The sequence below is a fragment of the Grampus griseus genome (assembly GCF_964374135.1).
Source record: "Grampus griseus genome assembly, chromosome: 13".
Lineage (NCBI taxonomy): Eukaryota > Metazoa > Chordata > Mammalia > Artiodactyla > Delphinidae > Grampus > Grampus griseus.
In genome coordinates, this window is record NC_139007.1 from 17,306,447 (window position 1) to 17,328,734 (window position 22,288).

The 22,288-nt window shown below is 38.0% G+C and overlaps 1 protein-coding gene across 1 annotated transcript in view; it reads right to left on the bottom strand.

Annotated features, from left to right (window-relative positions):
* The window catches only part of UBE3D (ubiquitin protein ligase E3D), a gene marked incomplete at its 5' end in the record, with an annotated part of 155,820 nt that overhangs the window by 109,947 nt on the left and 23,585 nt on the right, over window positions 1-22,288 (bottom strand). The window contains 5 exons of the mRNA XM_082668912.1: window positions 2,195-2,358; window positions 5,654-5,762; window positions 7,211-7,280; window positions 15,741-15,810; window positions 21,771-21,939. Coding sequence (XP_082525038.1) covers window positions 2,195-2,358; window positions 5,654-5,762; window positions 7,211-7,280; window positions 15,741-15,810; window positions 21,771-21,939 — 582 coding nt within the window. The remainder of the gene's footprint in view (window positions 1-2,194; window positions 2,359-5,653; window positions 5,763-7,210; window positions 7,281-15,740; window positions 15,811-21,770; window positions 21,940-22,288) is intronic.

Here is a 22,288-nt window from a genome sequence, read left to right on the forward strand (position 1 = left end):
TTAACCATTAAAAATCATTTTGAAATAGATTTTTTTTTTTACATTCAAACCATTACAGGAAAGAAATGACACAGAGAAGCCAACCAATGTAAAAGTTAGCAGACTAAGTTCAACTACCTCAGTAATCACAATAAATGTAAATTAATTAAGTTTACTATTAAAATAAACAGACTGTTACATTGGAGTTTTAAAATATCCAGCTACATGTTGTTTACAAGGTTAATGTTAATAAGATATATACCTAAGATAAAATAACACACAACTGAAAAAACACAATTGGAAAAAGATCAATAATTTTTTAAAAAGGAAAGTAAATATAGCAATAATAACATCAAATTAGAATTAAAGAAAAATAACATAAAATGAAAGGAGAGAAAAATCTTATCGATGAAATACACAATTAGTCAAGTCGTTATGGCACAAACCTTTCATGTACCTAATTACATAGCTTCAAAATATATACTGCAAAAACAGGCATCAAAACCAGAAGAAAATGACTTTTCCATTATCACAGCATGAGATTTAACATACCCTTCTCAAAATATCCACGTTTCAAATAAATTAAAAAGAGGAATAAAATGTTTTAATAAATTTGACTATATAAATCTAAATACATAAAGGTATACACCACGCACATACACCCCTCAACAAAGTCCCCAGAACATCAAATACATAAGCCATATTCTCTGATCATGCTTCAATAAAACACAAGGAGAGTCAACTGAATCTGTTTCATTTAGACTGGCATCAGATGGGCAAAAATCTACGTAGCAGCTTGGGTGAGGGTGTAGGGAAATGGGCATTTATAGAAACTTTATGTGGGAGTATAAATTTGCAATGCCTTTTTGCAAAATAATTTGATATTACCTATTAAATTTTAAATGTTACACCCTTTGACTTAGTGATTCTACTTTTAGAAATACCTCATTAAAAAGTACACATAATTGCAAAACAAATATACAACATACAGTGGAATACTAATTATAGCAGCAAAAAAGTAATAACCCAAATATCCAGCAACAGAAAAATGGTTAAATTACTTACAGTACATCCATTTCATAAAATGTCAAGCACTGACATGGAAAGCATCTCCAAGACACAGTGTGTTGTTGTTTTGTTTTTTGTTTTTTTTAAGTATAAAAAAATACACATGCATCCTGCAAATTATGTTAAGATGCAAAATGGAAAAAAAGTGGAAAAATTCACAACATACTTTTTTCTTCTGGAGAGAGACATGATGGAGAACTTTCACAGTTTACTTTATGTAAGTCTCTACTGTTTGAATATTTTATAACTCGAACTGCTTGCATAATTCAAAGAAAAGAAAAGACAAGCAATAATTTTTAAAAATTTCTTATTTACTTCCCAGAAGAAGACTGGGATCTTTCTGTTCTTAGTACAAATTTGATCAAACCCATCAGAGAGTACAGGACAAGTATAAACTTCCAATCTGTTTAAATAAGAACATTTTCTGTTCCCTCTGCCAAGAATGCTCTTCCTCAGATATGGCTCACTCCCTCACTGCCTTCAAGTTTTCCACTTAAATATCATTTTATCTGAGGAACCTTCTTTGACTTTTCAGTACAAAATGCCAACCTCCTACACCCTACTAACTTGCTTTACGTTTCACACCTGTGTCTCAGTGTCTTTGTCTTTAAAATGGGGTGATAAGTGTACCTACCCCACAGGGTTGTTGTTGGGCTTAAAGGAGCGAGAAGCCCTCAGATGAGCTCCTGACTTACAGGAAGAGCCATATCAGTTTTTGATGTTTTGTCTGTTTTGTTTATGGCCTGCTTTCTTTCTCCCTATGAGGATGACAACCCCAGGAGGCAGGGGCTGCGTTTTGTTCACAACTGTATCCCAGTGCCTGGAAAGTGTTTATCAGTAAATAGTCATAGCTGTTGAAGCCTGATTTAGTCCTGCAGTCATATGTACAGACAGCTGAGATTACAAAAAAAAAAAAAAAAAAAAAAAAAGACGCAATTATTTTCAGTAAAAGCAAGCTTTCTGCACATGAGCATGAACAACCTGTAATGATTCAACCCATTTTTAAAGCACAATGGGTAGCAGTATGATTGCCAGAGCATCAAGTAGGGAAGTGGTACAGTCCCATTTAATTCCTTAATGTCTTAACACCAATGTGGCAACAGAAACGAAAACAAATGTGGAGGGAGAAAACAAAAGGATGACTTACTCTGCATTCCTGCCTTTGATGCATGGCTGGTAGAGGACCTTAACAGCATTCCAGGCAGAACTGGAATCGGCCTTCAATAAGTCTTCCAACAGAGGGAATTTTTTGATACTTGTGGAACTTTCCAAAGCTTCAATCACCAAAGTGTCTGAGTTTAAAAGCCATAGCTAAAGACACGGAGAGAAAAGTCCAAGTACAAGAATATCACAACCCTATTCATACCTCATACCACCACTCAAAAAAACAAAAACAAAACCATAAAAAAAAGACAAAACTATACAACACCAGAAAAAATATCACATATATAACTTTTAAGTAGGGTAAGACTTTCAAAGTATAACCTTTGGTAGAGCCACTGACATCATAAAGTTTTTAAAGAAAAGACAACTGATTAAGAGAAAATATTTAATACATACAAAGTTATGATCCATAATATATAGAGCTCCTAGCAATCAATAAGAGAAAAAAAAAAAAAAAGCCCAAGAGAAATACAGGCGAAGAATATGAACAGAACTGAACAGAGTATAAACAGAAAAAATAAGTGATAAATATAAAAAATGTTAACATAACTAGTAATAAGGAAATGCAAAATTCTGTGCCACCACTTTTCACTTATCAGATTGGCAAATACAAAATGATTGATAACAGTCAGCTCAGAAGAGGGGTTTGGAGCAGGTATTCCCACATGTTGCTCATGGAAGACTGTTTTGGGATTTGGACACAGGTGATTCACTGAGGAAATACTCTCAGGAGAAAGGGAGAGAGGGCAAGAAGATAAGGCAGGGTAGCCAACAATGTGGACTCAGCCTGATCTCACAGGGAGCTCTGAAGCCTGAATTCCACCTACAGCGTCTGTCCCATCTTGAGACAGGAGATGGCAGGTTTTGTAGCCCAGGGTCGGGTCGTCGGCCGTGGGCTGAGTAGGGCAGGGGTGGGGGACGGCGGAGGACAGGAAACTCCCGGGCCAGGCAGCATCTGTCAGGATGGGACAAGTCTCTGGAGAAGAGAGCGACCATGAGCCGTGAGCAGGCAACATTCTCAGCAATGGGAAAGGGGGGGGACCAGCCGAGGAGAGGGGACCTGGGGGGAGGGGGGGCACCAAGGATGTCTATAAGGGGGCTTCCCTGGTGGCTCAGTGGTTGAGAGTCCGCCTGCCGATGCAGGGGACACGGGTTCGTGCACCGGTCCGGGAAGATCCCACATGCTGCGGAGCGGCTGGGCCCGTGAGCCATGGCCGCTGAGCCTGCACGTCCGGAGCCTGTGCTCCGCAATGCGAGAGGTCACGACAGTGAGAGGCCCGCGTACCGCAAAAAAAAAAAAAAAAAGAAGGTCTATAAGGGATAAAGGATGTTCACAAGGGATAAATTAGTCCAACTTTTTAGAGGTGACAATTATCAGAGTTTAAAATACACAAATTCCAATACTGCATAAGATGAGAAAGATCTGTTTCTGAAGTACTAAAATACATGTGCAAAGAGGATTTTCCCCGCAGCACTGTCTTTACCGGCCATACAGTGGAATTCTACTCATTAGGAAAAGTCCAATCCATATTTACACTAACAAGAAACAAGCCTCACGATACCTGGTTGTGTGAAGAATGCATGTTGAAGAACAATGCTAATCACATCATCATGTTGTTTTTACAAATACCTGTGGGCGTGTGTACATAGAACTGTAAACAGGGAAAAGAATGATGAAGTATGCATGTCGGACTGTTAATGATTACCTCCGGATGGTATGACACAGCGGGGCAGAAGAGGGGACAGGACAGGGGAACTACCACTTCTTTTATGTTCTTCACGTTGTCAGAATGTGTTTCAAGACTGTATTACTTTTATAAAAAAAAATTTTTTTTAATTTAAATATACATTAGTAGTAAGTTTAGAAAGTTCCTACTCCTGATTTTCAACTTGAAAACTTTGCAATAAAAGGAAATTAAGGGAATTCCCTGGTGGCCCAGTGGCTAGGACTCCGCACTTCCACGTGCAGAGGGCACGGGTTTGATCCCTGGTCAGGGAACTAAGACCCCGCAAGGTGCGTGGTACGGCCGAAAAAAAAGGTGAAAAAGAAAATAAGACTGATTTCAGACTAGGACTATGAGGTATACTTAGCATCAACCTGAGTTAGAAAATATTTTAGCTTTGAATAGAAATTATCTGGAATTAGAGAAGCATGGGGTCCCTGTGCTGGATGGACAGCCACAAAGCAACACCTAATAATCACGTCAATCCCTCTCTCCTTTTAGCTACCATGCTCCCTTATTAGCTTGCGAGGTCCTCAAAGGCATTTTTGGTTCTATCTTGAGCACCCAGGACAGTGTCTTTCAAATAAGAAGTACTCAATATATGTTTACTGGTTGAATAAAGCAGGCGTGGAGGCAGAGAAGAGACGGAGGCCCTCGATCTTGGATTTTCACATTATGTCCCCAATTGTTTTCTGCAGAACGTTATTTTTGACAGGAGCAGTTTAATATTAAGTGCTTGTGGTACATGTAGGGGATGATTCTGCTAACTGCGGAGGCTTTTCTCCAAAACTTGCTACTACTTCTCAAACATCCAAGTGCTGAAATCAGGATCTCAAAGAGATCTCTGCACTCCCATGTTCGCTGCAGCACTGTTTACAATAGCCAAGATGCAGAAACAACCTAACTGTCCACCAGTGATGAATGGATGAAGAAAATGTGGTACATACACCCTATGGAATATTATTTAGCCTCTGAAAAGAAAGAAATCTTGTAATATGCAACAGTACAGATGAACCTCAAGGACATTATGATAAATAAGACAAGTCAGACACAGCAGGATAATAATACATGATTCCACTTACACGAGGAATCTAAAATAGTCTAACTCATAGAAGCAGAAAGCAGAATGCTGGTTGCCAGGCGCTGGAGGGAGGGAAGAATGGGGAGTTGTTAATCAAAGGGTATAAAGTTTTAGTTGGGCAAGGTGAGTAAGTTCTAGAGACCGGTTCTACAACACTGCGCCTATAACTAACAATGCTGTATTGTGCATTGAAAAATCTGTAAAGAGGGTAGATCACGTTAGGTGTTCTTACCACACACACACAAAACAATAAAAACAAAAACAGGAGCAACAGAACGTATTTTAACCATAAGAGTATCAAATGGGGAAAAAAGTGAGAAAGACAGAATTGTGTTACGCTGACCAAGAAAGCCATTAAAAACTAAGAGTAGAAAAACTTCACCTTGTGGCATGAGCTTCTACCGAGGAATCAGGTTGTAGTTGTCTCTAAATCCCTAGTACCTAGCACGCAGAGACACTTAAATCACTTGTTCAATTAAGGGGATTTGATTTGTGAATTAAACTGAGGTTAAAAACTCAATTTTTCATCATTTATTTTCTAGACCCGAGAATTAAGAAAAAAGAATGACAAAAACCAAAGAATTTCTGAGACCCTGGATTACTAGGCTACAAAAAGCTGGGTGAAATCATTTCTTACCAAGATGTACGCTTTGCCGTCGTGTCCTTGAAGAGTGAATCTAAAAGTGCTTCTAGCAGAGGAGAGTTCCACCAGGCACTGGGCAATAATGCTCTGTACAAACTGAGACCTGTTTGAACACAAACCAGTTTTCACAATGTGCCTCTCGTAATAAGTCTAAATACCCACAGGGCACCTATAAGGCAGAGGTGGGTGCATGCTGGACTTTTCTATATGCTGCCCATCCCCTCACAACCTGTGCGAATTTTAATCGACTGTAATGTATTTGTGCTTGCCCCAGTCTTTCTATAACCCATTCTTTGATCCTTAATACATTTTCCACCCCAAACCTAACTATTCCTCCCACTAAATAAAAAAATACTGTTAGACAAGTCAATAATCCATTTGTGCTGAGGCACATTCAACAGTGAATAACTAAGTTAAAAAAGAAGGTAAGAGGGCTTCCCTGGTGGCGCAGTGGTTGAGAGTCTGCCTGCCGATGCAGGGGACACGGGTTCATGCCCCGGTCCGGGAGGATCCCACATGCAGTGGAGCGGCTGGGCCCGTGAGCTATGGCCTCTGAGCCTGTGCGTCCGGAGCCTGTGCTCCGCAACGGGAGAGGCCACACAACAGTGAGAGGCCCACGTACAGAAAAAAAAAAAAAAGAAGGTAAGAAATTTCCTCCCAAACATTAGACAGTATTATCGCCAATGTTTTCCATTTGTATCCCCTCAGAGTGTCAGATCTGAGGTACAGAATCAAAGTATTTATAGGAGGATAAAGTTCAAGGTTATATTCAGAGAGCCATAATTTTTAGACATCAATAAATTAGCTGAGATAAAGACATACTACAGTTAACTTTCATTTGCAAGACTAAAAAGATTCTAAGAAAAGAAACACTAATGGATTGAGTGGCTAAGTAACATTCTTTTTAAAAACACACAAGTCATTTGAAAACTAACCCATGTTTCAAGTAAGTTAAATTAATACCAGAAATAATTATTCAAAAACCTATTGATGATTATATCATAAAACCTTGGGTATCTAGCACATAAAAAGAAACACAGGGCTTCCCTAGTGGCACAGTGGTTGAGAGTCCGCCTGCCGATGCAGGGGACACAGGTTCGTGCCCTGGTCGGGGAAGATCCCACATGCCGCGCAGCGGCTGGGCCCGTGAGCCATGGCCGCTGAGCCTGTGTGTCCAGAGCCTGTGCTCCGCAATGGGAGAGGCCACAACAGTGAGAGGTCTGCATACCACAAAGAAAAAAAAAAAAAGAAACACAAAAAACTTTCAGAACTAGAAGATTTATAAAAGCACATCTGTCTATACCATTATGCAAGCAAACCATCAATAAATCCTCAAATCTTTCATATCTGTGGTTTGGTTCCACTACCTAAAAACCTTTCCAAAGCCTTTTATTTTTCCTTTCCAAACGAAGAGGGGTATAAATAAAAATGAATTCCCAAATAATCACTTACAATAAATAATTATAATAAATAATTATAATTAATAATTCCCAAATACCTATCTTTCCTTACATGTGAAATTACAGAACACACTTAATTAGCTATTTGTACCTTGGTATGATGGGAAAATTTCTTTCAGATGGCTGAATAATTATCTCTGTCATATAAAACTTAGTGGTTTCTAGAAACAAAAAATAAGAATATTAAAAGATCTCCCCAATACATTAATATTTCTACTGTGGACATGCTGGTTTCAAATTAAGACATTCCAAACCAAATATTCGTTATACTGGTACAATTACTATTTAGTAAAACTTTTCCAAAAATGACTTGTGTCAGAAGACAAAGCAATGATGGCTACAAGGAGACAGTCTGAGACTTCAGGTAACTCGGTGTTGTTTTAGAAGAGCACGTGGCCAGGTGAGCCTGGTACAGCAAGACTCTGCTCACACGTATGCAAGGTCATAATAACTAGTCACATCACAGCCAAAGCCCACTCACCTAAAAATTAGTCATTTGGTTTCCTCATTTCTACAGAGTAGCCACAAAACTAGGAGTCACTGAAAAAGGCTTTTTAATCACAGTATTCTAAAGCCCATGAACAGAAGCTGTGAAACTCACGTTGATATTTACCCAGAATCTCACTGAGTCGATTAATGTACAACTGTTACCAAATCTGGTTACCTGAGTCCTTCATTTACAGAAAAATTTAAACAGTAAACTAAATATTTAATAGAACTGAATATAAACATAACCGTTTTGGATTTTTTTAAAAATCCATGAAAAATGTTCACTCACTAGTAATGAAATGGAAATTAAAATATTTTTCAGCATCAAATAAATAAAATATTTCTGAATGATAAAGTGCAGCAGCAATGAAGATATGGAGAACTGGATACACTTACATTCTGCTGTCAGGAGTGCAAATAATAAATTTCTGGAAAGCCATTTGGTGAAGGCCTTAAAAATGTTTATATATTTTGACACCATAATTAAATGCCTAAAAATTTATCTCAAAGAAATACTCACAGATATCTGTAACATTTATCTATTAAGAGGCTTATAATATTAATAGAAAAATACTGAAATTTCTAAAAATTGAGGATGGTTGGATTAAATAAAGAACTATACATTTAGGCAAGAGAATTATATACAGTCATTAAAAATGGTGTGCTAACAATTTTTTAATTGTTTTAATAAGATGGCAAGTTGTTCCTTGTAGAGTTTCTATAAATGTTTACAACTGCTCAGTATAACACACAGAAAAAGGCAAAAAAACAAATTTAGAAGTTTAACAGATTATTATATATCTCGAGTTATGATGATGAAGTTATACATTTCCCCTTGAAGTCCAATTTTTCACTTTACTATTTTGAAGTCATGTTATTAGATACAGAATTGAACCTTTTAACATTATAAAGTGATCCCTTTTGTCCCAGCTGTTGTTAAACTATAATTTAATTCCATAATTTTAATCCCACAAGGTATTATTGATTTACACAGTTAACATTCATTTAGTGTCACCCACATATTTACCACTTTCTTCCCAATCCTTCTTGAACTTAGACTTTCTATCTGGGATCGTTTTCTTTTACTTAATATACAGGTAAAATTTCTTTTCATATGAAACCAAACCATTAGAATTGAATTATCCTAGCTTTTGTTTGACAGAGAATATATTTATCTTTGTCTTGATTCTTTCGTATTAGGACATTTTCTCCTGATATAAAATCCTAGGTTAGCAGTTTTTTTAAGCTACTCTTTTTTTTTTTTTTTTTTTCTGTACGCGGGCCTCTCACTGTTGTGGCCTCTCCCGTTGCACAGCACAGGCTCCGGGCACGCAGGTTCAGCGGCCATGGCTCACGGGCCCAGCCGCTCCGCGGCATGTGGGATCTTCCCGGACCGGGGCACGAACCCGTGTTCCCTGCATCGGCACGCGGACTCCCAACCACTGCGCCACCAGGGAAGCCCCCTAGGTTAGCAGTTTTTAACCTTTGTGTACACTGTCATTCCACTGTCTTCAAACCTCTATTTCTGCTATTCCTTTGAAGGTGATGTCATTTTTCCTTGGTTACTTTTAAGATTTTCTTTTCTTTTTTTAATTTTTCTGCCATATCACTGATGTGTCTAGCTATAGACTTCTTTTTATTTCTCTTACTTGGGCCTCATCTAAGTAGAATTCATTGGACTTCAAACTACAAACTGTTGTTCATCATTTTTGCAAAATTCTCAGCAATTATCTCTTCAAATACTGCCTATGCTCTATTCTATTTCTCTTTTCCTTCTAGAAGTCTGATTAAACATACATTAGATCTCCTCTGTGTTTTATGTCTCCTACCCTCTCTTCTATATTTTTTACCTTCTTGTGTCTTTGTGCTGGATTACAGATTTTTCTTCTCATCTATCTTCTGTTCATTAACTCGTTCTCCATGCTGTACCTAACCTGCTGTTAAACTACCCACTGAGTTTTCAATTTCAATTATATTTTTCAGAATTTTTTTAGAATTTTTTAGAAATTCTTTTCCAAATATGCTTAGTGTTATAGTTTCCTTTTCCTTTTGATATCTTCAAACCTGTCTTTTGTATTGTTAAAAACAGTAAGCATGGTTGTTTTACAGTTTACATCTGATAATTCCAATAACATAAGTCTGTTTCTATTGTTTGCTATTTTTGTTAGTTCTTGTGGATGGATGTTGTTTACTTGTGTGCTTATTTATGTTTGGTTGTATGGTAAACACTGTACTTGCCAAATTATTTGTGGGAATAATATGAGTTTTATAAGGAAAGTATTTTCCTCCAGAGGTGATTTGCATTTGATTTTCCCAGGCTCATGGCATTATGTCTAGGCCAACGCAGACTAAGTTAAAGATTTGAAATTCCTAATGTCCCAAAGAACTGATACCTGTCTGTAATTCCACAGGCTTGTTTCACTTCTGATTCACCTTTACTGTGTGAAGGTGAATGGTACAGCCATTCAGGCTCTAGTATTTTTGTACAGTCACCTACTAGGTTCTTACTTTGTGTAGTCTTTGACTTCTGTCCTTACTTCTCAAAGCAATCAAAAGTTCTACTTTTAAAGAACTGGAAAATGGCAGGGAAAAGGTGTTTTTCCATTTTATGCTAACCTCTTTTGAGTTTGCTTTTGTGCTAATTTACCCACATATTTTCCATTTATCTTGCTCTTCATTCCTTCCTATGGATCCCAATTACCATAGCTTTCCTTAGCACTGTCAGCCTGAAGAACTTTCCTTAGCATTGTCTGCTAGTAATGCATTATTTCCATCTGTTTATAGAAAAATGTCTTTATTTTTGCCTTCATTTTTGAAGCAGAGCTTTGCTGGATATAGATTAGATGAAAGGTGTTTTTGTTTGTTTTCCCCCCAGCATTTTTTTTTAATAAATTTATTTATTTTATTTATTTATTTTTGGCTGTGTGGGGTTTTCGTTGCTGCACATGGGCTTTCTCTAGTTGCAGCAAGAGGGGGCTTCTCTTTGTTGTGGGGGGTGGGCCTCTCATTGTCGTGGCTTCTTTTGTTGTGGAGCACGGGCTCCAGGCATGCGGGCTTCAGTAGTTGTGGCACGCGGGCTCAGTAGTTGTGGCTCACGGGCTCTAGAGCGCAAGCTCAGTAGTTGTGGCACATGGGCTTCGTTGCTCCGTGGCATGTGGGATCTTCCTGGACCAGGGCTCGAACCCGTGTCCCCTGCATCGGCAGGCAGATTCTTAACCACTGCGCTACCAGGGAAGCCCCTCCCGCAGCATTTTGAATATCTCATTTTAGTGTATTCTGGCCGTCATTACTTCTATAAGAAGTTGGCCTTAATGCTTAATGAAATCCCTATATGTGATGCTTTGTTTTCTCTTGCTACTTTCAAGATTCTCTCTTTACCTCTGGCTTTTATCATTTTGACCACAACGTGCCTGGGTGAAATGCTCTTTGTGTTTATCCTACTTGAGATTCACTGCAGTTCTTGGACCCAAAAGTTAAAATGTTTCACCGAATTTGACAAGATTTCAGCCATTTTTTTTCCTACATTTTTTCCTTGACCCTTTCTTTTTCTTCTCACCTTCTAAAGCTTCACTTACACATTTATTGAAACAGTTAATATTTTTCCACAAATCTGACATTCTCTCCATTTTGAGATTTTGTTTCTCTGTTCTTTGGATTGTTTAGTTTCTATTCATCTATCTTCAAGTTCAACATTTTTTTTCTTCTGTCACCTCAAATATGAGGTTTTAGTAATCTAGTGAATTTTTCTTTTGTTACTGTACTTTTCAGCTCTGTAATTACCAACTGGTTCTTTCTCTGAAGTTTCCAATTTGTTGAGATTTGCTATTAGTTCACTCAAGAGGTTTTCTGTTTTAATTCTTTGCCATATTTATAATTAGCTACTTCAACATCTTTGTCTCCTAATTTAATATTTGTGCTTACTCAGCACCTATTTATTGAGTCGTGCTTTTTCCTTGAGTATGAGTCACTCCTTTTTCTTTCTCTGCATGGCTAATAATTTCTGTAAGAAAGTAGGACATTGTATGTAATACATTGTACCAATTCTGGATTTTGTTTTGTCCTTTTTTTTTTTAATTTATTTTTATTTATTTATTTTTGGCTGTGTTGGGTCTTCATTGCTGCACACGGGCTTTCTCTAGCTGTGTCAAGTGGGGGCTACTGTTCGTTGCGGCGCACGGGCTTCTCATTGCAGTGGCTTCTCTTGTTGCAGAGCACAGGCTCTAGGGTGTGTGGGCTTCAATAGCTGTGGCACGCGGGCTCAGTAGCTGTGGCTCGTGGGCTCTAGAGTGCAGGCTCAGTAGTTACGGTGCACGGGCTTAGGTGCTCCATGGCATGTGGGATGGTCCTGGACTAGGGCTCGAACCTGTGTCCGAACCCGTGTCCCCTTCACTGGCAGGCAGATTCTTAACCACTGGGCCACCAGGGAAGTCCCTTGCTTTGTCCTTTTAAGGGTAATTGGTTTATAGGTCAATTACCAAGCTTGGACTTAAACCGGGAAATATGTCTTCCCACAGTGTGTAGTCACTAATGTCTCTGCTCAGTTCTGTTTTGTTTAGCCTGACTCCCTAGAGAGCATTCACTATCTCTGCACAGTTTGGTCGACCGCAGATTTGGGGAGAGGTTCTGCTCAAATGCCTCAAGCCATTAAGGCTTCCATCTTCTGCTGCCCAAGTTGTGTGTGAATTGAGGAATGCAATCAAAGGCACAGCAAATTTTCTGGTCTCCCCAAGCTTTCAATTCTTATTGGACTCCCTGGCATCTACTGTATGCATGTATAGTTTTGCAATCAGCCAGAGCTGGGTTAAGAAGTTATCAGCTCAGCCCCTCCATGGCCCTCTTGCTTCCAAAATATCCCTCTTAAATTTCTACTTTCTCCTTTGCCTACCCTGAACCAAACCTACCACCTATAGATAATAAAGCTGTGTTTTTTTTTCCTGCCCAAGTCTGGGGGGGCGTGTGAAGTATGTCAATGATGCCAAGCAATAAAAGGTCACAAATTTGCCATTCTAACCCAAGGCAGTAGCAGTTTTTGATAACTACACCTCTCAAATCATTGCTTCATTTTGGTTATTTTCTAGTAGCTGTTCTTCTGAACTTGTACAGTTCGGTACTTGTTTCCTACAGAGTAGAACTATCCATTCTCTTTATGCCACCATTTTTGGGATTAGAGTCCTACTAATTTACTTTTAGAGTAGATGTGGATATAGCTCTCTTACATCACCCCACACACATATTCACATACAATGACCTCCTAATATACTTATATATTACATCATAAAGATTTTTGGTTAAATTGATAATCAGTGTTCACATTATTGTGACCATAATGATACCATGGAAGTGCTTCCTTTTTTGTTCAATCTTCTGTTTTCCTGTAGCACGTAACTGCTTTCTTTTTTCGTGTGTTTAGTTTTTCCAAACACCTTTAGTTAATTCTTCCCATATGATGAAATGGCTTGTCTCAAGATTATTTGTTACATGTAGTCAAACAACTCAACAAATTTACCAGTTTCAGTGTATAACTGAAAAGGTCTTTATTACAGTTTCTCTCCCCTTGCTTCAATCCAGGCTGTAATGCCTGCTGTACATCCCTCACCCTGGGACTTCCTTACCTCATTCTCCTGTGTTGGACAGTCTGTTTCCCCAAATCCCACACTTTCTCTTTTGAGGTTAGATTCCTAGTTTTGGTGATGCATACCCTATGGTAGATTCCTAAGGAAAATGTAACTTTGAGGTCCATGTTTTGAGACCCTGTATTTCCAAATATGTATTTATAATCTTCATACCTGACTGGCAGTTGGACTGTCTATTGAATTATTCTGGGTTGAACATCTTTTTCCTTCTAAATTATGAGGGCATTCTTCATTGTCTTCTAGCTATTAAGAAGTTCAGCACCATTGTAATTCCTAATCCTTTGTACATTACCTGCTTTTTTCTCTCTAGAAACTTCACCCTTGGCGTTTGGAAATCACTCAATTACGTGGCTTTAAGTAGCTTCCCTGTCACCCCTCCATTAATTATATGAGACACTTAGTGGGCTCTTTCAGTTGAGAAACTTAAGCCCTGGCTCTGGGAAATACCTTTCTAATGTGTTTTTGGTATTTCTGTTCTTTGATAATTTCCCCCACCCTGTTGTCTCTATTCTCTTTCTAGAATTTCTCCTAGCTAGATGTTGGATGCCCTAAAAGGCTCAATTCATTCACTCATTCAACAAATATTTACTGGGTACCCACTATGTGCCAGATATTGGTCTAAGTGCTGTGGTTATCATGATAAATGAGTTAGACAATATTCCTATCCTCAGGAAACTTACATGATCTTTTTTTTGAAATTTCCTTTCCAATTTTCAACCTCTGTCTTTTGGTCCTGATTTCTGAAATAGTTCCTTAATTTCATTTTCCAGTCCTTTGGCTAGTTTTTTCAAGCTATTACATCTTTAATTCGACATTCTCCGAATTATAGAGATAATATTATTTCATTTCTCCAAGGACATTTATTATGGTTTTTTAAAAGATTTTCTTCTGTTTTATACATAATTTGTTTCTCCTCAATGCGTCTACTCTGTTTACTTGATTATTTATTTGCTTTGGACTCTTTTTACTATTTACTGATTCTCAGCAATCTATTCAGATTTAAGTGTAAGGTAGTAAAATGCTGAGAGGGAGCTCTTGTGTGTAGATATAAGGCTTGTTGAGAGCAGGATGGCTGAATATAAGCTCATCTTTTTGTTGTTACATGACCCCTGAGAATCAGTGTCTGCAGATCTTTTCTCTGGTTAGTACACTTCCATTCCCTTATTCCAAGAAAGGCTGCTCCAATCTCCTACCTTGAGAGCATAAGCAAGTTGCAAGTGGAGAAAGAGTCTTAGGAATCTTATGGCTCCACATACAAACTTTGCATTAATCATCCTGCTTTCAGTCCCTTGTCCTTCTTACCTGCTACCTCTAAACTCTGGCCAGTTCTGGGGATCTACAGTGAGAACTGGCTCACTCCTTATCTAAATGGTCTTCTGCAGACACCAAGGTTGCAGCTTCCTCCACACTGCCAAGTGTGTTCCTACCCGTCTCAGCTCTACAGCTTCCAAAAGAAGTTTGCTTACACCTCTAGTTCACATCACTGTTGCCTCCTCCCCATTTCTCTTTGTCTCTGTGGATGTCCTTTTTTTTTATTCCTTAACTGACATTTTAACTGGGCTTCAGAGAGGAGAGAAAAGCATGAAAAAAATCAATCCACCCTTATTTAAACCGGAAGCCTTAAGATTTTCTAAGTCATTGCTTAAGGGACTTGTTTTCATTCTCCAAAAATGACATTGAGGGCGGCATCCTTTACTACTACTCATTCTTCCTTTTCTGTTCTCTCAGAGCAAGTTATGAGACTCTGATGATCTTAAAAAACAAACAAAAAAAAATGCCACCATCTGCCTTCCCTTGAGTACAATAGTTTCACTAAACTCACATCTTCTAATTAATTCTATTAAAAACAATTATTCTTCACCCACAAAGCTAACACAGCATGCTGTAGCTCTCTAGACATTTTCAAACCATATCTTTAAAGAGTGATGCATTTTAATTATCAGGATTTCATTATTATATTGGAAAGTCATATAACATAGGCTCTATGTAAAATGTAATTAACACTATTGGAAAAAAGAACAAGGAAGAGAGTATAAAACTCAAAATGTATCAACAGGTTCTCTGCACCCCCAACCTCCAAGCCTCAAAACACAGCCCTGAGGCACACAACAGCCAGCATCTCCTCCATCATCTCTGGCAACAAATTCTTCTGAATGAGGAGCTGTATTAAGAGAAAAGCTCCAATCTTCTTTAAGATAGACCCAAGTACAAGCTTTATACTATTGCTTTATATCTACAAAGAAGATATGAAATACTGAAAATGACCTGACTTCTTAATGCTTAAAACTCAGTACTATGTACTTACAAAGGTCAAAATACACAAACTTCCTGGCATACTGGATGATATATTAGTTGATTTCTATTTTTAAAAGCATCAATTCTACAACATGTATTAGTCATCTATCTTTCCTATATATTTCCTATAAAAATCTCCTTCTACTGTTTTTTTTTTTTAACAAGAAGGCAATCATTTTGGCTTTTTTATTATGAAATTCTTACCTGATGACACAGTCTCTCCCAACATTACCTTGCAACGCTTACAAATTACTTTGGTATTTGCCTTTGGTTTCTGTAGAACAGAAAAATGTCATTTAAATGTCATTCAGCTTTTCTTAAAAGGAATATATAATTTTAACACGGTCTCTAGAGTATACATTGAACTTTACATTTTATTTTGCCATCTACTAAATACTGGGAATACATTTAGCTTGTATGCATAATTCACGTGCACAGAGATCACTTTTTCCACGTCTAAACACAAAATGAACAGAATGATTTTTCCAAACTAGTCAGCTCCTGATAATCTACACGTTGCCAAGTAATTTGAACAAGAAGCATCTTACATTTCTAAAAAGCACCTCCAAACATCATTTAGAATAGGCAGGTGCTGGGCAACAAAGGTAGAGAGGGTAGGTGACTTGCCCCAACTCATGTGTCTAGAAAACAGAAGAATTAGAACTTGAACCTATATTATTTTATTATTTTTTTTTCTTTTTCTTTGGTTCGCGGGCCTCTCACTGCTTCGGCCCCTCCCGTTGCTGAGCACAGGCTCCGGACGCGCAGGCTCAGCGGCCATGGCTCACGGGCCCAGCCGCTCCGCGGCATGTGCGATCTTCCCGGACCGGGGCACGAACCCGTGTCCCCCGCATCGGCAGGCGGACTCTCAACCACTGCGCCACCAGGGAAGCCCGAACCTATGTTATTTTGACTCCTAGTCCAGTGCAACTTATGTAAAAGTAATCTATAATTCATAATCACCACTGGAAGTTAAAAATACCTAACCCATTCATATAATTCTATTTTTCCATTTAAGATATGCATTGTACCTGGAAAGATAGTATTCTGGAACAAATTCCTGAAACACTGTTAAACTTTGAAAATCCAACTTTATCATTGGGGATACAGATTAAAACAGCTAGCAGTCACCTAATTATTAAGAAAACAAAAGACTAATCTTTTAGACATACAGAACAGAGGTTGGCAGGGGTGGGCAAAAATGAGTGAAGGTGGTCGAAGGGTACAAACTAATTATAAAACAAGTCATGGGGATGTAACGTACAGTATGGCAACTATAGTTAACCATACTGTATTGCATACTTGAGAGTTGCCTCAGTAAATCTTACAAGTTCTCATCACAAGAAAAAAAAGTTCTGTAACAAAGTACAGTGATGGATATTAACTAAACTTATTGTCATGATCCTTTTGAAGTACATACAAATACTGAATCGCTATGTTATATACCTAAAAGTAGTAAAATGTCAATTACACCTTAATAAAAAAAATCTTACTGACTTATAATTTGTTATAAGAGATGATATTATAATTAATATCATGGTAGTTAAGAGCCTGGAGTCTGGGGCCAGACTTCCTAAGTTCAAATCCCAGCTCTGTTACTTACTACATGTGTGACCATGGGCAAGTTAATTAACCTGCTTTGGTTTCTTCATCTGTAAGATGAAATCGACAGTAGTGTTAACTCATAGAGCTGTTTATTAGGATCTAAAACGGAGTGCTGTAAAACACTGTCCCTGGCACATGGGTAACCGCTAGGCAGATGTTACGTAAATAAAATACACTTTTGGCACATGTCATTCAAGAAATGGGCAGAAAACCCATACCTTCCCACAAAGGTATAGATTTTTTTGTCTGGATGTGCTGCGAGTAACTAATAGAGCTGATATTTAAATCCAGTAACTAATAGAGCTGATATTTAAATAGATGCTACAGCTTATGCTTCCTAAGCACTATGCCAAGTGTTTTCCAAACTAATTCATAGAATCAATTCAGTGGGTGACACCCTGAATTTTTAAAGAAATACGAAATAGAATGGAACAGAAAATATCACCGTGCTTCAAACATAGGGTAAGTAGTTCTTTAAGAAACATCTACTTGAGGTGCATCTGTGTCTCTGTGTGTGCATTATCAGATCTTAATGTAAAAAAAATTATTATACAGTTCTTACTTTAGTTAGAGGTCAAAAAAATAAAAAAGTCAAAAGCCACAGACATAGAAACCAAGGCAGGTGCCAATTTGTTTAGGCCCAGGCAAGGTTACAGGAAGACGACAGCTTAGAAACCAAGCATGCTCAACTGCAAAGTTTCACATTTTGGCAGTTCCATGCTTTCTTACAATAAAAGCTATCTGTATGGCTCCAAATTGGTACTAAAGACACTTTTTAAAGGATCCTATTTCGTACAAGTTAAATCAGACCATCCTCATTAAATCTTACCAAATACTAAGGGCTTTACTAAAAACTAATACAGGTTATTGGAGTAGTAATGCTTTAGAAGAAGGGATTTTTTTATTCGAAGCAAAAAATTTTTTGTCAGGTGCTGTTATGTATTTCATTTATCATTGCTCTTATAGCACATTTTGCGTTGTCTTTCAATGAAGCAGAAAAAGTGGGTTTTGTTGGTTGGTTTTTAAAATAAAATTCTACCTTTTCAACACATGGGTAATTGGGATTTTAAAATCTGATCAATAAAACAATAAATTACCTCAAACAACCAAATGTGTGAATTTTGATTCAAACAAATTTTAATGACATCAGAAGATACTTCTAATAAAATTTGTAAAATGTGTATATGGCCTGGTATTGTACCATCAAGTGTTCATTTTGTCTGGTGTGAAAATGACACTGTGTTCATGTGAAAAAGAACAATCCATATGGGTGAAATGATATAATGTCTGGGATTAGCTTTAAAGCACTTCAACGAAAAACTAAAAATAAAATGGGCAGATGAAGCATACTTTATGAATCAAGGTGACTGTTATACGGAAGTTCATACTTCGATTTTTTACGTTTGGGAATGTTTACAAAGTTCAACACGTTATTCTAAGAAAAAAAAAAGAGAGACCCTCATGGATTTAACAAGACAAACAAATAACGAAAAAAAAGGTAAAACTGCTAGTCATACTCGCCAGCTAAAATACCAATGTTTAATTTCATTTGTTCTTTAAAATATAGGTTGAAGTCATCAGTGTGGCTGTACTTTCGTCTAGAATAATAATATGAATCTTATAAAAGACTGAGGTGCCACCTTTATCAACCTGTTGTATGGTGAAATGAAAAATATTGTGAAATAACAAATATTCAATAGATGTCTTTTGAAAAGCAAAGATATATATTGTCACGTTCACAGAGGCACAAATAACACACTGTACACATACGGGGTTATTCAGGGAAAGGAATAAGTGTTGGACTTTGTTTATGCTGTTCTTCTGTCATTTATGAATATTTTAGTTCAAGAGATATGCTTTGGAGTAATTAATTGTCAAATACTCCTTAAGCAGAATTAAATATACATTTCTCATGGTGAGGTGAGTTATCTCTTAAAATCCTTTTCCACAATTAAAATAGATTTTTATAATCTCTCACAAGCAGAGGCAGAAATTACTCCTACCAAACACTCAGAATACACACAGAATGCACCATTAATGTCTGATAAGCTAAACAGTCTTGACCCTTTAAATTAACATATTACAATGCTTTTAATTCTGGTAAAGAGAAACTCTGCTTTGCAGTGCATTTTTCTTGACCTATGCTTAAAGGAAATAATAAAGCGAATTGCGCAAAGCAGCAGCCTAGCAGTGTAGGGACTCTACAGAGCAAACATGAAAGACAGACATTGTTGTGGACTAATTAAATCAATATATCTGCGACACGGCACCGCTGCTCAGAGAGGTGAATCAGCCTCCTGTCCTCGTTTTTATTTTCCTTTGTGTTGCTTCCATTTCTAAGGACCCTTGATATTGTCTCGCCAAAAAAATGTTTCCCAAGAGATACCATTAGGATGCTGTGTCACCATGTGACATTTCAAAACCCTGCTAGATGGCTAGACTGCGTGATATGAGAAACAGGTTTTCAATAGCACAGAGAAGCCTTGTTCCCACAAGACCCTTGAGAGTACTGTTTAAGGAGTCCCTCCAAATTTACGTTACTATTTTGGTCACAGGTATATTCTTTCAACTGCAGTAATATGCAATTAAAGTGAAACTTCCATCTAGGCTACCTTGAAAACAATCTTGTTAACAGCAGCTTGTCATGATGGTAATTTCCCACAGTCTCCTTGATACTTAAAAAACTGTAATGTCTCAATAGGAAGGGTCTTCCTTTAACACGTGGGATGGCCACGCACAATTAAGAGGAATTATTATAAATGGCATCATATAATTGATAAAGACATAAACGTGAGGAATCTACTTCCATACAGAATGCAGAGTTCATCTGAAAGAAGGAAACTCATGGTTTTTCTTATTTAATCTTTCCCACTCGTCTTCTCGTATCTTCCAAACATTTTAAAAATTTACAGCTTAATCATAAAAATGAAAGTCAAAATACATAAAACATAAAGTACTAGTATAGAAATTTAGATTAAAATATAATTTTAGGGCTTCCTGGTGGCACAGTGGTTAAGAGTCCACCTGCCGATGCAGGGAACGCGGGTTCGTGCCCCGGTCCGGGAAGATCCCACATGCCGCGGAGCGGCTAGGCCCGTGAGCCATGGCCGCTGAGCCTGCGCGTCCGGAGCCTGTGCTCCGCAACGGGAGAGGCCACAACGGTGAGAGGTCCGCGTACCGCAAAAAAAAAAAAAAAATATATATATATATATATATATATATATATAAAATTTTACTTTAACCATATTAAATATACTTATACCATAGATTTATATTATGTGCTTACCATTTATCTTTTAAAAATATAGAAGGCTATAGCACTAGAATTTGGGGGGGATTCTTATACATATTTATATATACACATTAGAACATATACATACATTTTATCTAATATATATTATCTAATACACACACACATATACACACTGAAAAGCAGTGGAGATCAAAGGAAATATGAATGGTTATGATTTTACTAAAGGTAAAGATACATACAGAGAAAGAGTTGGGGGAGAGGAGGACAGCTAGAGACAGTAAAGTACTATAATTTTAAATAAACCTAAAGGTAAAGGGATTTGTGTTTACGGTGAAAGATGAGATACTTACATAATTTAAACAGATAACAGCTTAACCTCGATATTTGACAAACCTCCTTAATCTCCCGCAAATTAGAAAATAGTTCCATAAACTAGCTGACAACCTAAGGGCTGCGGACTGCTGCGTGTTTCCTAGAGTGGCTCAGTTCTCATTACAAAAATTAAATGAGTTCTAAATGAAATTTAACACACAATGCTTTTGTTCCTACCAATAATCAGATGTTAAAATGAAGGTTCTCTGGCAATGATTTTCTTAACTTTTTAAATCACATCAGTATTGACTTGCCATCCAGGGAATGATTTCTCACAAAGGCCAAGTCAATGGCACTGACTTTCTTTTAAAATAAGGTAAACCACCTGTTCTCCGCAGTGAGAGGAAAGGGCCTTCCCCCTCCAGCAACTTTGAGCTCAGGAGCTGCCTGACCTCGCTCGTTAAGCATCAACTTGGAACCTGCAGCCAGAGCTTTATTTCCGCGCTTGGGCTCCTCCAGTCCCCCTTTTGCCTTGATGGCATCTGACTGTATGACACCAGCAGAAGTCTAGACTATGGGCAGATACAGGAAAATACCTGGACCTATCAGGACAGTACGTATCCTGAAGGCAAAGAACCCATTTAACGCAAATCAGACTGTGGGGATAAAATGTACATGGATTATGGAATATTGTCCTAAAAGCAAGGAAGGAGGGCATTTTGGTTTGTAAAACGGTAACACTCCCAAGTCTACACGGGAAGAAGTCCTCTTCCCCTTCTTCCTCCCGCCACCTCGCCCCTCCACCCCCGCAGCTGTTTTGGTTTAAGGCCCCACATGCTTTTTCCATAACAAAAGAGCAGAGCTGGATGATTAAGGCAACTGAAAATCATGGATTTTGGTCTTTAGAACTGTCTGTCACATGCCCTGAATGAAGGAAAGATGGGAGAAAGCAGTTTCTAAACCGACCTCTAAATGAGCATTTAATTTGAAAGATATATTACCATTTTTAAATGGTTCTCGGAAGAAAGACAGCGCGTCTCCACTGGGGCTACTTCAGGTCTCGGCTGCTGTAAATCACGTCTTAAATTCACCAAGAAGAAACAGTCTCCAGTGAAACAGTCATTCTCTTGTGGATGAAGTGGCTTATTAGCAAAGGGGTTGGGGTGACAGCACCACTCGTCAACCAGAGCACCCCAGTTTTCGTGTGGCAGGGGGAGCACCCTGAGGAGCTTCCTAGTGGAGAGAGGAAAACAATGTTTTACAGGACAAAATGGAACTGTGACATGCTCTTAATTAAATCAGCACAAAGGATGAGAGAAACTCATTAACCACATTACTTGCAGTGTTATTTTTTCCCCTGATGGCACCAGTAACATATACTCACTATAGACAATTTTGAAAACGCAGGGAGGTATAGAGCAAATAAAAACCATCCTTGGATACACCTAGAGAGAAGTAAGTCAGACTTACTTCACTTATTCCTAAGACAAATATCATATGATATCGCTTATATGTGGAATCTAAAAAAAAGGTCACAGGGCTTCCCTGGTGGCACAGTGGTTGAGAGTCTGCCTGCCGATGC